Source organism: Sarcophilus harrisii, chromosome 5 (assembly GCF_902635505.1).
Source record: "Sarcophilus harrisii chromosome 5, mSarHar1.11, whole genome shotgun sequence".
Lineage (NCBI taxonomy): Eukaryota > Metazoa > Chordata > Mammalia > Dasyuromorphia > Dasyuridae > Sarcophilus > Sarcophilus harrisii.
Window position 1 is genome coordinate 284,185,627 of NC_045430.1, and position 13,720 is coordinate 284,199,346.

General features: G+C 47.2%; 1 protein-coding gene across 4 annotated transcripts in view; it reads right to left on the minus strand.

The window, feature by feature from the left end:
* The window catches only part of PHF14 (PHD finger protein 14), a 139,051-nt gene that overhangs the window by 79,017 nt on the left and 46,314 nt on the right, over positions 1-13,720 (minus strand). For all 4 annotated transcript variants that reach the window (XM_031940741.1, XM_031940738.1, XM_031940739.1 and 1 more), the window contains exons 12-14: positions 12,009-12,112; positions 10,815-10,946; positions 6,064-6,232 (exon numbers count right to left, since the gene is read on the minus strand). In XM_031940741.1, the coding sequence (XP_031796601.1) occupies positions 6,064-6,232; positions 10,815-10,946; positions 12,009-12,112 (405 nt within the window). The remainder of the gene's footprint in view (positions 1-6,063; positions 6,233-10,814; positions 10,947-12,008; positions 12,113-13,720) is intronic.

Below are 13,720 nucleotides of genomic sequence, written 5' to 3' on the forward strand. Positions count from 1 at the left end.
GTTTTTAAACAGAGACTGCTCACCAAAGGGGCTCTGGGGTGGGCTTTTTGTGCCCAGAACAAGGAAGGCTGGAAAAAGCCCACAAAAGCTTTTTTTGAGGTAGGATGGTCCTAAGCCACAAAGCCCCTTACCCCCACCCCAAATCAGCAGATGGAACAGAGGAGTTAACATTAGCCCGAACAATTATTCATCAAATTACTATCATTACAGTTAATAAAAATGGCGTTCCCTAAGTTGCCTCCTTAGCAACATGGATGCATTCCACTTTCAAGAAAAAAGAAAAGCAACCTAAGGCCTCCAAATCACCCAGGCTCACGGGAAGGCAGGCAGACAGTAAGCATTTATTAAGCACTCACGGCATGCCAGGCACGATGCCAGTCCCAGGACTGCCAAGGAAAGCAGGGCCTGTTCGGCAGGAGCTCTCCTTCCAACAAGGAAGACGAGCAGCATCAGCTACATCTAGAGAGCAGGGGAGAGAAGGGGCCCAGACAAAGAAGGATGGGAAGGGCTCAGAGGAGCCTGGGAAAGCCCCCACTGGAGAACCCCTCCAAGAGCCCCCAGGACAACAGGCGGGGCTGCGAGGGGATCAATGTGCAGGTCAAGCCTACTTCAAACAAGCTACATCACTGTACTGATGAAGGATCAAGTAAATGCATTTTGGGGCGCTAACAGCTGCCCAAACCCTGCCCCCCAGAACCCTCTAAGGACGAGCTGTACTGGGCAGTCAGAGCCAGGACCTTTCGGGCACTTGTTCAGGAGAGGGGCACAAAAAACTGCCCTTGACACCAATCCACTGGACTAACGAGGGATTTGGCACCAACTTCATTCCAGACTCACAAAGAAGGCATGTCCCAGAGGGCAGAGACTGTGCAAGATGGCGGGGGGCACAGCAGGGGCAGGGGAGAGAGGCCTGAGGAATGACCAGCTCTGCCTGGCTGGAAGACTGCTGGGGGGCAGAGGGGGCAGAGAAGGGAGAGATGACCGCACATTCCTGAACACTGAAGCACCCCCATAGGCTCCATAAGGCCTGAAGGTCTCCACATCCTCACAATCAAAGGGAATGGCCACGTCCAAGGGCAGGGGCACTTCCAAATAAGAGTCCACTTGGCCCTCCCAGTAGGAGCTGGCCCCACTTGAGAAAAAAGATCCCCAACAACCACTAGGGATTGAGATCCTCCCCTTGGCTGAGCCCCCCACCTCAATCCTTCCAGTCTCACTTTATCCCAGCATCCCCAAGACAACTCCTTGAGCCCCTTTCCCCAGCTGTCTGCCTTTTCTCTCCTTCCCTTCTCCCTTTTCATTGTCTAGAAATGTTCTCTATGAAGGTCCCTCTGTGCCACTCCCTGCAACAGCCAGAGGTGCAGCGAGGATCCCCGGAGGCAGATAGAATCGGTTCTTAGAACTCATGAGGAGGAGGCTCCGAGGTGGGGGGAGTTGGTGGAGCAAAGACAGGACCTCTCCCCACCTCTCCCCAAACCGTTACAAAGTCCCCTAAGTCATGATTCTCAACAGCTTTTGAAGCATCCCGACACCCAGCAAGAGGGAGCAGCCAAAGACAACTTAGAAGCTTATCAAAGGAGGCAGCAGCAGGGTGGGAGTCCGACGTGGGCCACGTGGTGTGGGCCATGCAGCACAGCCCCGCCCCCTGGCTAAGCAGAGCTCCATGGCTACAGCACACAGATCTTGCAGCCACAGTGGGGCAGGAAAGGGGGCTTGTGGTCAGATCCCCAGAAGGAGTTCTGAAAAACCCACCACCCTAGAAACACAGGGCGCAAAGCCAAGTAACAGGCTAGGAAAACGAGTAGACAACAGAAAAGGATTCTGGCTGTAGAAGGTTGCTATGGCGACAAGGAGGATCAAAACACACATCAGAAGAAGGCAACCAAACCAAAGCTGCTCCATCCAAAGCTTCCAGGAAAAAGAAGAAACGAGCTTAGGCCATGGAAGGGCTTAAAAGGGACTTTGAAAATCAAGTAAGAGAGATGGAGGAAAAGTTGGGAAGAGAACTGAGAGAGGTGCAAAAGGAACATAAAGACCTAATGAGGAGAAGAATGTCTTAAAAAACAAAACTGGCCAAACAGGAAAAGAGATCTACCTGAAAGTCATGATCCAGAAACAGAGTCCAGACATTGTCTTCCAAGAAATTATCAAGGGAAACTGTTCTAATATTCTAGAATCAGAGGGCAAATGGAAAATTGAAAGAATCCACCGATCGCCTCCTGAAAGAAATCCCAAGATGAAAACTCCCAGGAATATCTCAGCCAAATCCAGAAACTCCCAGATCAAGGAGAAAATATTGCAAACATCTAAAAAGAGACAATTCACGAATAAGTTGCCTCCTTAGCAACATGGATGCATTCTGATTTCAACAAAAACCAAAAGCAACCGAAAGCCTCCAAATAACACAAGATTCGGCAGCTTCTACACTAAAGGACTAGAAGGCCTGAAATACGATATTCTGGAGAGCAACGGAGCCAGGATTACAACCAAGGATCACCTACCCAGCAAAAGTGAGTATAATCCTTCAGAGGAAAAGGTGCAAATAGAGGATTTTCAAGTATTCATGATGAAAAGACCAGACCTGTATGGAAAATCTGATTTTCAACTACAGGACTCTGGAGAAGCAGAAAAAGGTAACTGGGAAAGTGATATCATAAGGGACTTAATAAGGGTTATCTGTTTATAATTCTACATGGGACGATGATACTTATAACTCATTAGAACTTTCCCATTATCATGGCAGTTAAAAGCAGTATATATAAATAAAGGGCACAGGTCTGAGTTGAATATGAGGAGATAATATCTACTTTTAAAAATACCTAAATAATACCTTAAAAATGATGGAATTATGGGTTAAGAGAAGAATGTACTGGGAGAAAGGGAAAGGGAGAAGTAGAATGGTGTAAATTATCATCAAAAGAGGCAAGAAAAAGCTTTTTTTTTTTTTTTTTTTTTAAAGAGAAGAGGAGAAGGAATGGGGAATGAGTGAACTTTATTCTCATCACAATTGGCTCATACACACTCAACATGGGTATAGAAATCTATCTTAACCTGCAGCAAAGTAGGAGGGGAATGGGACTTGGGAAGGAGGGAGGATGATAAAAGAGGGAATATTAGGAGAGGGAATGGTCAGTAGTAAAACACTTGAGGACTAACAGGGTAAAAGGAGAGAAAGAATAGAATAAGTGAGGAATAGGTAATTGTTAAAAGAATTTTGAAGCAAGTTTCTCTGATCCAGGCTTCATTTCTCAAAAACGGAGAGAACTGAGTCAAATTTACAGAAAATAAGAGACATGTCCCTGTTGATAAATGATCAAAACATAAGATTTATGTCCAAAGAGCTATAAATTCATTTATCTAAGCTAACAATATCACTACTAGGTATGAATACCAAGGTTTTTTTTATAAAAAGGAAAAGGATCTATATGAACAACAAAAAAGTATTTATAGTAACTCTTCTCAGGGCAAAAAGTTAGGATGCCCATCAATTGGGGAATGGCATATGTGGTATGTAACTATCATGGAATATTATTGTTTTATGGGAAATGACGAGCAGGATGCTCTCAGAAGGAAAAAAAAAACTGCAAAGTCCTCTATGAACTCAAGGGAAGGGAAATGTACTGTATACAAAGTAATAGCAATGTTGTGGGCTGACCAGCTGTGAATAACTTTATTATTCTTAACAGTAAAATCATTGACAAGTACTCTGAAGGACTTATGAAAAATCCTACCTCTACCCAGAGAAGGAATTGTCTGAATACAGATTGAGGCCCACTTGGACTGGAGGGCTTTTTGGTTTTGATTTTTTCACTTTAGGCTAGGAGACCTATATTTTCTTTCACAACATGACTTTTATGGAATGTTTTGCATAACTTCACATGTGGTTTCTTAATGGGAACTTGGAGTGCAGATAAGGGAATTTGTTTTAAAAACAAATGTAAAAAAAAATGTTTAAATGTAATTGGGGGAAAATATTAAATAATTTTTTTAAAGAAGCAGCAGTATATAAAATGATGAGTAGGCCGATTAGAAAAGGCTGGAAAACTTAGATGAACTGATGCTGAATGAAGTGAGCAGGACAAAGAACATTGTACACAGTAACAGCAAGATTACGTGATGATCAACTGTAGTAGACTTGGCTCTTCTCAGCAATTTGGTGATTTAAATTCCAATAGACTTGGGATGGAAAATGCCATCCACATTCAGAAAACTATGGAGACTGAATGTGGATCAAAACATATTTTCACTTTTTTGTTTGTTTGCTTTTTTGTTCTTTTTCTCTCATGGTTTTTCCCTTTTGATCTGATTTTTCTTGCATAACATGACAAATACAGAACTAGGTTTAAATGAATTGCACATATTATGTCAGATTACTTTTGTCTTCTCCAAAATCTTACATGTATTTGACAAAATAAAATACTATTGAGAGAAAAAGAAAATTTTACTCAAGAGATGCATAGAAAGGCAAAGAGCAAAGGAAAATCATAAGAGACTTAAGGTTATAAGGTTTAGATTACTACAAGAGAGATGATACTTGTAACTCAAAAGAACTTTCTCATTCTTAGGGCAGTTATATGTAGATAGAAGACACAGATATGAGTTGAATATGAAGGGATAATAATTTAAAAAAAAATAAAATTAAGGGGTGAAAGGACTGTACTGGGAGAAAAAGAAAGGTACAAAGGTATAAATTATCTCACATAAAGAGGCAAGAAAAAGCTACAGTAGAAGAGAAGGGGAGAAGTAAAGGGGAGTGAGTGAACCTTCCCCTCATCAGAACTGATTCAAAGAAAGGATATCATACCATCTCAGTTGAGTACAGAAATTGATCTTACCCTATAGGAAAGTAGAAGAGGAAAGAAAACAAGACAAAGAGGGAATACCCATGAACTGGGGAATGGCTGAACAAAATGTGGTATATGACTGTAATGGAATAACTTTTTCAGTAAGAAATGATGAGCAGGATGCTCTCAGAAAGAACTGGAAAGACTTCCATGAGCTGATGCAAAGGGAAACATCCTGTGTACAAAGTAACAGCAAGACGACTGCTGTGAATGACTTCGCTATTCTCAGCAATTCAATGATGCAAGAGAATTGAGGATTTATGATGGGAAAAAAGCTCTCCATACCCAGAGAAAGACCTGATGGTGTTTGAATATAGACTGAAACATTTTTTTTTTTTTAACTTTCTTTTCTTGAAGGTTTTTTTTAAATATTTTCTTTTACAACATGACTATTAGGGAAACATTTTGCATAATCTCACATATATAACCCATATCAAACTGCTTGTCTTCTCAATAAAGGGGACAGGGAAGGATGAAGGAAGAAAGAGAATTCTGAAGTTTTAAAATGTTAAAATTTGTTTTCACAATAAACTGGGGGAAAATAAAATAACTAAAAAAAAGTTTAAAAAGATAGTGTAGACATTCTTATGTCTTTAAAAAAAGCAGGTGATATGAAATGATTTTCACAATTCATATTGGATCCTCTTTTTGTGTTCTGCTGGGTATATGGAAATGCTCTTTTTCTCTTTAAATATAAAAAGTAATCATAAGCAGCAACACCCAGCCTTTGGACTTTACCTGCCAGGTTCTCACTCTGTATTTCTTTAGGGATTAGGGTGATATCAAGGTCTCTCTTCACCAGTACCTAAAGAGGTCACAGATTACAGGTGTCCTTCATTTTAAAGTTGACCGTCTAATAGACCTAAGTATGCTAGCCAGTATAAATTCACTTTATCCATCCCTCTCATGGATAAGGACAATCAGAATTCACAACTGCTATTCTGACAGGAGAATGAAGTTCTAGGGAAGAAAAAAGGCACACATTCAATATGTTTCAAGAAATGCAAGCGGGAAGTCTGCTTGCATCTCTCACCCTTGATCTTAGCAAGGCCCCCTGACCTCCACTGATCAACTGAGCACATACAGGATGAAGCCAAGCTGAGCGAGAAGCTCCCAGAATTGGCCACTAACTGTCAGCTGAGACCAAAGCTAACTGGTTTTTTACATATTACATATGTTGATAATGATAATTAAAAAAAAAAAAAAACACGATAGTTACTGTGTTTCTGATTGGCATCTTCTTGGGTTCCGGTGGCACATCTTGTGGAACAAATTTCACTGGTTCCTTAATCTGCCTCCGTGATCGTTTGGTCCCATCTGGCAAGGTTTCCATGGCAATATCAGCTTCCAAGTCACTGCTCCCTGCCTGGTCACATTCTGAGCACTGCCTGTGGCGGAAACAAAACCAAACAATGTGTTTAAATACTCACTTTCACCTGTGAACTATCAACCTCTATGTATATTTGGTTCCAGCTTTGTAATACAAGATCCCAGGGTGGAAACTGTCAAACTTTATAGATAAATGGGGCTCTAGGCTCACAATACACAGCAACCCACACATCTTACCCACTGAGAAAGCTTTCATCATAGCTCATAAAAAGCAGCTCAATCCCTATCTAAAAAACACCAAGAATGCATTTAAAGAAAATCCCACTGATTACATACTGCAATGTGAAAAGACAAAGATGGGCTCTTTGCAAAGAAGAAGTATTGCTTTTCTTTACGAACTTACAGTCAGTCTGGCTTAATTCTAAAAGGCAGCCACAGATCCTGGATCTATTCATATTGTGGCCATTCTATCTTTTCATCTTTAGCAATGACAGATTGTACAGAATTCGTTCTCCAAAAGAACTATTTACCTCGGAAGGAAAAAATCAGTGGCTAATTTTTTAACATGGTGAACATTTCTACTAGAGAAGGAAAATATCAATGCTCCAAGAACAAATAAACTCATTAAAACAGTAACCACTAAAAAAAAAAAAAAAAAAAAAAAATCTAGCTAACATTAAAATATAACTGAAAGATCAGTTGATATAATAGCTACTAGGAATCTTTATATCATGTTATCCTATGATACATTAAAAAATCATCCACAAGAGGTGGATGAATAAATGAAATCATAAAAACTGAATAAATAGTATAGAGGGAAGAGGGAAGATGACTCAGGACAGAACCTGAGGGACTCCCATTATCAGAGGCTGTGGTCTGGAGATGGATCGAGCAAAGGAGACAGAAAAGTTCCAGAGGTAAAAGGAGAACCAAAGTAGGATATCCCCTAAACTCTGAGAGAATAGAGTATCAAGAACGGTGTCAGAAGCTGCAGAGAGGTCAGGGGAACGAAGACTGAGAAAAGGCCACTGGAGGCAGCAGCTAAGAGATCATTAGTAACTTTGGAGAAGACAGATGGGGGGATGGGATAATGAGGTCAGAGGTTGGATGACAAAGGGTTGAGAGGAGAGGAGGGAAAGCAGAGGAGCCTCCTGTCGACCGCCTTTCCAAGGAGTTGAGCTGCAGAAGAGAACAGGATGATGGTTAGCGTGGACAGAAAAAACAAGGGAGGATTTTTTCGGGATGGGGAAGACACGAGCACGTGTTGTAACATGGGAGCCACCTGATAGTGGCTGCTAGAGATCCAACCCAGACCTGCAGAATGGATTTCCTTGTGTGAGAGGATGGTACAAGGAGACTGAGAAGCAGTTGCTGTTCTCTGACCTCTCTGACTGAGAGGCCGTTGCGTTGTCTGACCTCTCTCCTCTGCCTCCGATTTATCTCATTCCCGGTCCACAAGCAACACCTGTGTCAGCAAAGGCTGCCCCAAAACTCTCTCAAGTGTAACTATCCACAGCTGTGGAGGCTCTCGGAGAACTGACCTCCCCCTTCACAGGCACATTGTAGCAAGTAGGGAATGAACCGGTGGACAAGGAAAAACTGAAAATAAGGGCAAGTGGGGATGGCAGAGGGGCCAGTCTGTTGGATGAGCAGGAGGAAAGCCGCCAAGTGAAGAGCAGGACTCTTCTGCCCTCAGAGGATGGGTGCAGCCGGAGACGGCAGCTCTCTTTGCCCCGGTGGTGCTCCACATGCCAGGTGAACACCAGACTAGCAAGCAGGGAAAGATGCCTTGGGCCAGTACAGATGGAACTCAAAGTAAAACAGACACCCAAGAAGCCTTAACCAGAGTTCCCAGAGGATTCTGTATCGTTTATCATTTGCAAGTATCCTCCAAGGATTTGTGACTGCCACCACAAGAGACCATCCGAGCAGCCCATTCTGGGCAGCCCTTGTCATCATCCCCCATGGCGCGGATGTCTAACCACCATCATCCTTCCTTCTCAGCACCTGGTCAGTCCATCGATGTTCCTGCTCATGATAGTGCACCTTGGTGATGTCCTGCTGGTCACATGTCACCCACCATGTGCTTCCCAACTGCTCCACCTCAGGCCTTCAGAGATGATGTTACTATGCCCAAACACCAGGGGAATCCTGGGACTCGACCACGATCATTACCAGGATGAAGAAGCAATTCTCTTCTTTCTAGAGTGTTCCCTTCTACTTTTTAATGAATCTTCTTTTTCAACTGGCATTCCTTGCTAAGTCACTATTTACTCCTTCCCTTTTTCCACCTTCTTTTGCCTCTTCCCTGAAACAATGACTAATTTAGGAGAGAAAGGACCCTATTCCAGGGCACTTGCTCAGAGCGCTCCCTCACTAGATCGCAGGATCTGCCCATCGGAATTTCAAGACCGTGACTGGCCCGCCTTTCTGTATAGACAGACTCGACAGTCTATGAAGGGTTCCAAGTCCCAGGGCCTGCACCTTGGCCAAGAGCTTCAGCAAACACAGGCCCCACCACCTTCTTCACCTCCCATATCTGCCCATGAGAAGGCTCTATGGATTGACCTCCCTGAAGGGCTCCAAGGCTGGGAGGAGTCACAGACCTCTCTGAAGGGCAGGGGATAGGGTAGAAAGAGCAGTGGGTCTCCAAGAGGAGCATCGATCAAGAGGCAGGAAGGCACTGCTGCTGAGCATCAGGGGAGGCACAAATTGAACATTTCTGCCCTCCCAGAGCTCATCCTCTCTAAGGGGGCTGAGATCCCATTGGGCCAGAGCTCCTTTGAGATCCCCACACTAAGGCACTGATGAGCATTTGCCAAAGGAAGCCTCTGCGCCGGGTCAGGGCAGCTTCCGAGGCCTGCTGAAAGCTTCTGGTTGCCCAGCCTCCCGTGCTGGGCCTGAATGCTCCCTCTAGACCAGGCCTCTGTTAATCCCACCTGGGCCTTCTCCCTGGCAGGCTCTGAACATTCTCTCCATAAGCGGGAACTCACCCAGTATTCACGGCCTCCTCCAGCAAGCCCTTCTCTGATGCCCAGAGGCAGAGAGCCCCCTGCTGGGAACCTGCGGCACAAAGCTCTCAGCCACCTGGATCGGGCACATCCTCTCGGTGCCCTGGGCACGTGTGGGCGCGCTGTGCTCGCAGGCCGGTGGCGCCCACAATGCCTTGTTGAACAAGTGTCCGTGAAATTGATTACTTGTCATAATTATGTGCCACTTCAAGAACATTAAGTGGATTATTTAACTGGCTTTGCACTATAAGGGACTGTAGCCTCCTTATAAAACACTGACTGACTCAGTAAGGCTGACAAAGAGCCCTTAACATTTATCACTACATGAAGAATTACACAAAATCTCTTCTGTCTGGGTTTTTTCTGCCAGATGACTGGGGCTAAGTGACCTGCCCAGAGTCCCAGAGTACACAGCTGGAGGCTGGATTTGAACTCGGGCCTCCTGCCTCTGGGCCGGTGCGCTAACCCCTGCGGCATTCAGCTGCCCTGGCTACCTAAAATCTCTAAGGAAAAAAGTATGGCGGGCAAAGGAGCCCATCGAAATCTGACCAGTCACTTCAGAGGGGAGGGCTGAAAGAAGAGCTTAAAAAATAAAGAAATGTAAATCCCAGTTTTTAAAGGTGGCCAAGTTAAAAAACTCTATTAAACCAACGTGAGCTAATGGATCAAGGTTATTTAGGCCAAAGGAAAAGCTGCACGTAAAGAGCATTCACTCTGAGAAAGGCCAGGGGGAGCCATGGGAGCCAATGAGGAGAAATGGCCAGTCCAGGTCTAAAGTGAGAGAGCCACAACAGAGAGAAAGCATGTGTGGGTGCATACAACTACTAGTAAAAAATCATATATGTATGTATAGACATGTACACACACGCGCGCATGCACGCGTGCACCACAGGCATCAATGATCACTGACTTTGAAACGGCTCCCCCCTCACTTCCCCAGTCTCCTGCCAGACCAAGGCAGAGGGAAGCACCCCAAAGAAGAGCAGTGTTTTCCAGGTGGCCCCCAGGTTCCAGGACCTCTGATCCTGTCCCAATCCCCCATGAGTAGCAGGGCCTCTGGGCTCCAGCTTGCTGCCAGCTCTGTCCTGTGAGGCCCAGGTGTGCACCTCTCTGCTGGAGGGGTAGGGGGCAGGCACGGTTTAAGGCAGAGATGGTCGGCACATGCCCCCCACAGGACACTCGGAGGTCTGAAAAGCTCTGCCCCAGGAAAAGGGGCAGTTCTGATCCCTATTTCACAGATAAGGAAACTGATGGAGATAGAGGTGAAATGACCTACCAGACTTACCCAATGAGGTCTAAACTCAACCTTTCTGCCCCCAACCCTTGTGGTTCTCTCCACTGCACCACCTGGGGAGCAGCTGCAGGCAGAAAGACCGGAGTTCAAATCCTACCTCAGACCCTTCCCAGCCTTGTAACCCTCCATTTGCCTCAGTTTCCTCATTTATAAAATGGGTGGCCAACCACTCCAATAGCTGGCCCAAGAAACCGTCAGACAGGGCGGCGAAGCGTCAGCCACCAGAAGCCGCCCGTCCGGACCCTCACTGCCCCTCTGCCCGGCCACATAGAATGCACCCAGAATCAGCATGGGCGTCACTACTCTGCATGTGGGTGTGTCCCGAGCCGGCCTCACCAGTAGCTGTTCTTGGTCTTCCTTGGCATCCTGGTCAGGGGCGGGTCCAAACAGCCCAGGTGATAATGCAGCTTACAGGTATCACACAGGAGGAGCAGGTGCTGGTCATGGTTCTTCTTGCAAATCCCACAGCTGGAAGAGACACAGAAAGAACATTCAGATCATCCTTTCTGAGCCTCATCTAGAACCCGGCCCCTCCTCTGGGCGCCTCCTTGTCCCCCACCGCGTGGGATGGCAGATGGTCCCTTCCCACCAGGCGGCGGGAGGCTGAGGGCCTCCACTTCTCAGGCCAGGGGGCTCTGCAAAGACCAGAAGCTTCACTAAGGACTCAAATCCTTTGAGGAAGCTGCTCCGTGTCGCTCACGGAAAGGCCACTGGCCTCAGACTAGGGATCAAGGAAAGGAAGGATGATGTGGAAGGCACGGCCAAAGCCTCCACCATGGAGGGCTGGGAAGGAGAAGCGTTCTTCCCCGAGCCGCCGCGGACCGCTTGGGGGGGAAGGGAAAGGCTCCACATCACAGTCTGGAGCTCAGAAACACACCAGGCTCACCAACTGTGAAGGAGAAGCTCCAGAAGCCACAGCCTCCTCCCAAATGGATGCAAGGGATTCCCTTGGAGGGAACAACGTGGCTGAGGCTTACAGCGGAGCCTGGTGCGGAGGGGGAGGGGGGCACGCCCACACGTGGGGCTCCAGGCAGAGGAGATGGGGTTGTTTCCCCTGCTGCAGGGTGGGAGAGAGGCCCAGGCCCTGCCTGTGGGACGCCAGGCAGGTGCTTCTCGGCAGCCAGGGCCCATGCTCTTAAACCTCTCTCACTCACAGCCCCTCGTCACGCGGCCCTGGCCCAGGGGGCCACAGAAGAGCTCCAGGCACACATGCTGATGGTACATCCCCATCCCTCCATCCCCACATTCAGTCACACGCCTTAGGCCCAAGAACCCAAGTTCTGGAGAAGCTGCCCAGCCAGACTGCCCGAGGGGCTGCCCCAAAGAACACACACAGAGCACGACAAACACAAAAGGCGTTTGAGCTCTGTGGTTGAACGGTCTGGGCCCCTACAGATCCTCCTCCTGGGCTCTGAGGAGGCCCAGCCCCCAGCCCCGGTCCTGCTGGTTTCCAAGGAAGGCCCTCCAACAAGGCAGCAGGGGCTCAGTCCGTGGCCGGGCCAGGGAGGGAGGGAAGGCCACAGTACTCGCCTATAAAGGACAGCCGGCAGGGTGGAGGTCTTCTGGGCACCGCCTTCCTTTTTGCTGGGCTTCCTCTCCTTGGGTGCTCGCAGAATGGCCGGGATGTTCAACTTCTAATGAGGAGAACAAAGACGCTTTGTGGGACTGGGAAGGCGACTCTTCAGCAATGATGCCCCCAACTGTGCCCCACTGACCAAAGACCAAGTCTGACAGCCCCAGCCTCCCCTCTAGGCTTTGGCCTCCTTTCTGCATCCTAGCCTCCCTCCCCGGGCCGCAGACTGCCTTTGCATCTCTTCTCCGCAGGCAGACAGAGAGAGCCCAGGAGTCTTTCCCTCTTCAGACCCCAGGAGCAGGAAGCAGTGGATCGCCCTGAGTGACTTCCCAATCCCAGCTGAGAAGCGATGTTTTCGAGCTAAGGGTTGGCCAAGAAAAGATCCTGCCAGAACGCTTCTATGCTAAGAGAGGGAAGGCTACGGACTCTTGGCCACAAAAAGAATTGAGGGAAGGGGGTCCCAGAGGAGGAGCGTGCAGCTCCCATCAGAAGCGGCTCCAAGAGGGCCTGCAGCAGAGCGCTGGGGGGGGGGGGGGGGGGGGGGCGCGGGGGGGGCGGGGGGGGGGGGGGGGGGGGGGGGGGGGGGAGGAGGAAGGGAGACATAAAAGGAGGGGGTCAGAAGCCTAATGCTTTTGAGAGCCAACAAGGTGAAGGGGGAGAGGGAATACCCTGGGCAGGGAAATTATAGCACACAGTAGTGATGGCAAAGAGAACACTGAAGCGAGTGTCTCTGCTCCAGGGCTCATTTCTCAAACACAGGAGCGGCGTCTAACTTGGGAAACGTAAGAGCCACGCCCCCCAAAATAAGGGATCAAAGGCATGCCCTGTGTCCAGGGGGCTAGAAATTCGTCCATTTAACCCCATAATGCCACTACGAGGCCTGAATACCAAGAGAGGTTTTTTTTTTAATAAAAGGAAAAGGGCCAATATATTAAGAGCAGCTCTCAGAGCAAAAAACAAGAAATCAAGGGGATGCCCATCAATTGGGGAATGGCTGAATAAATTGTGGTACGCGAGTGTCATGGAATATTACTGTTCTGTGGGAAATGACGAGCAGGATGTGCTCAGGAAAATCCTGCCAAGTCCTCTAGGAACTAGCAGAGGGCAATGGACTGTACAAACAGCAAGGCTGTGGGAGGACGAGCTGTGAAGGACTCAGCTGTCCTCAGACTTCTGGGAAATCCTCCCACATGCAGAGAAGGAGCTCACTGGGTCTGAATAGAGACTGGAGGACACTTTTTTTACTTTGGTTTTCTTGGGAATTTCTTTGGGGGTTTTGAGGGTAGAAGATCTCAGTTTTGACAACATGACTTTTATGGAAATGTTTTGTATGATTTCATATCTGGTTTCTCAATGGGGGTTGAGGGTGGGGATAAGGGAGAGGATCTGGAACTCAGAAGTTTTAAAAACAAATGCAAAACAATTATTTTAAACATAACTGAGGGAAAATAGTAAATAAATAAAGGAAAAAGAAAAAAAAAAACAAAGCTGAGAGACGTGAGTGTCAATGACCAGAAGCACTTTCCCCTCCTGAAATAGGAACCAGGCTCATCACTAAACAGGATCAACTGCTCTCCCCTCTCTGTGCCCACTGAAGATAAAGCCGCCCGGTCTGGGGGGCACCCGAGAGCACGTGGTGCTGAGGCTGGCCTTCTGAAGGGGCAGAAAC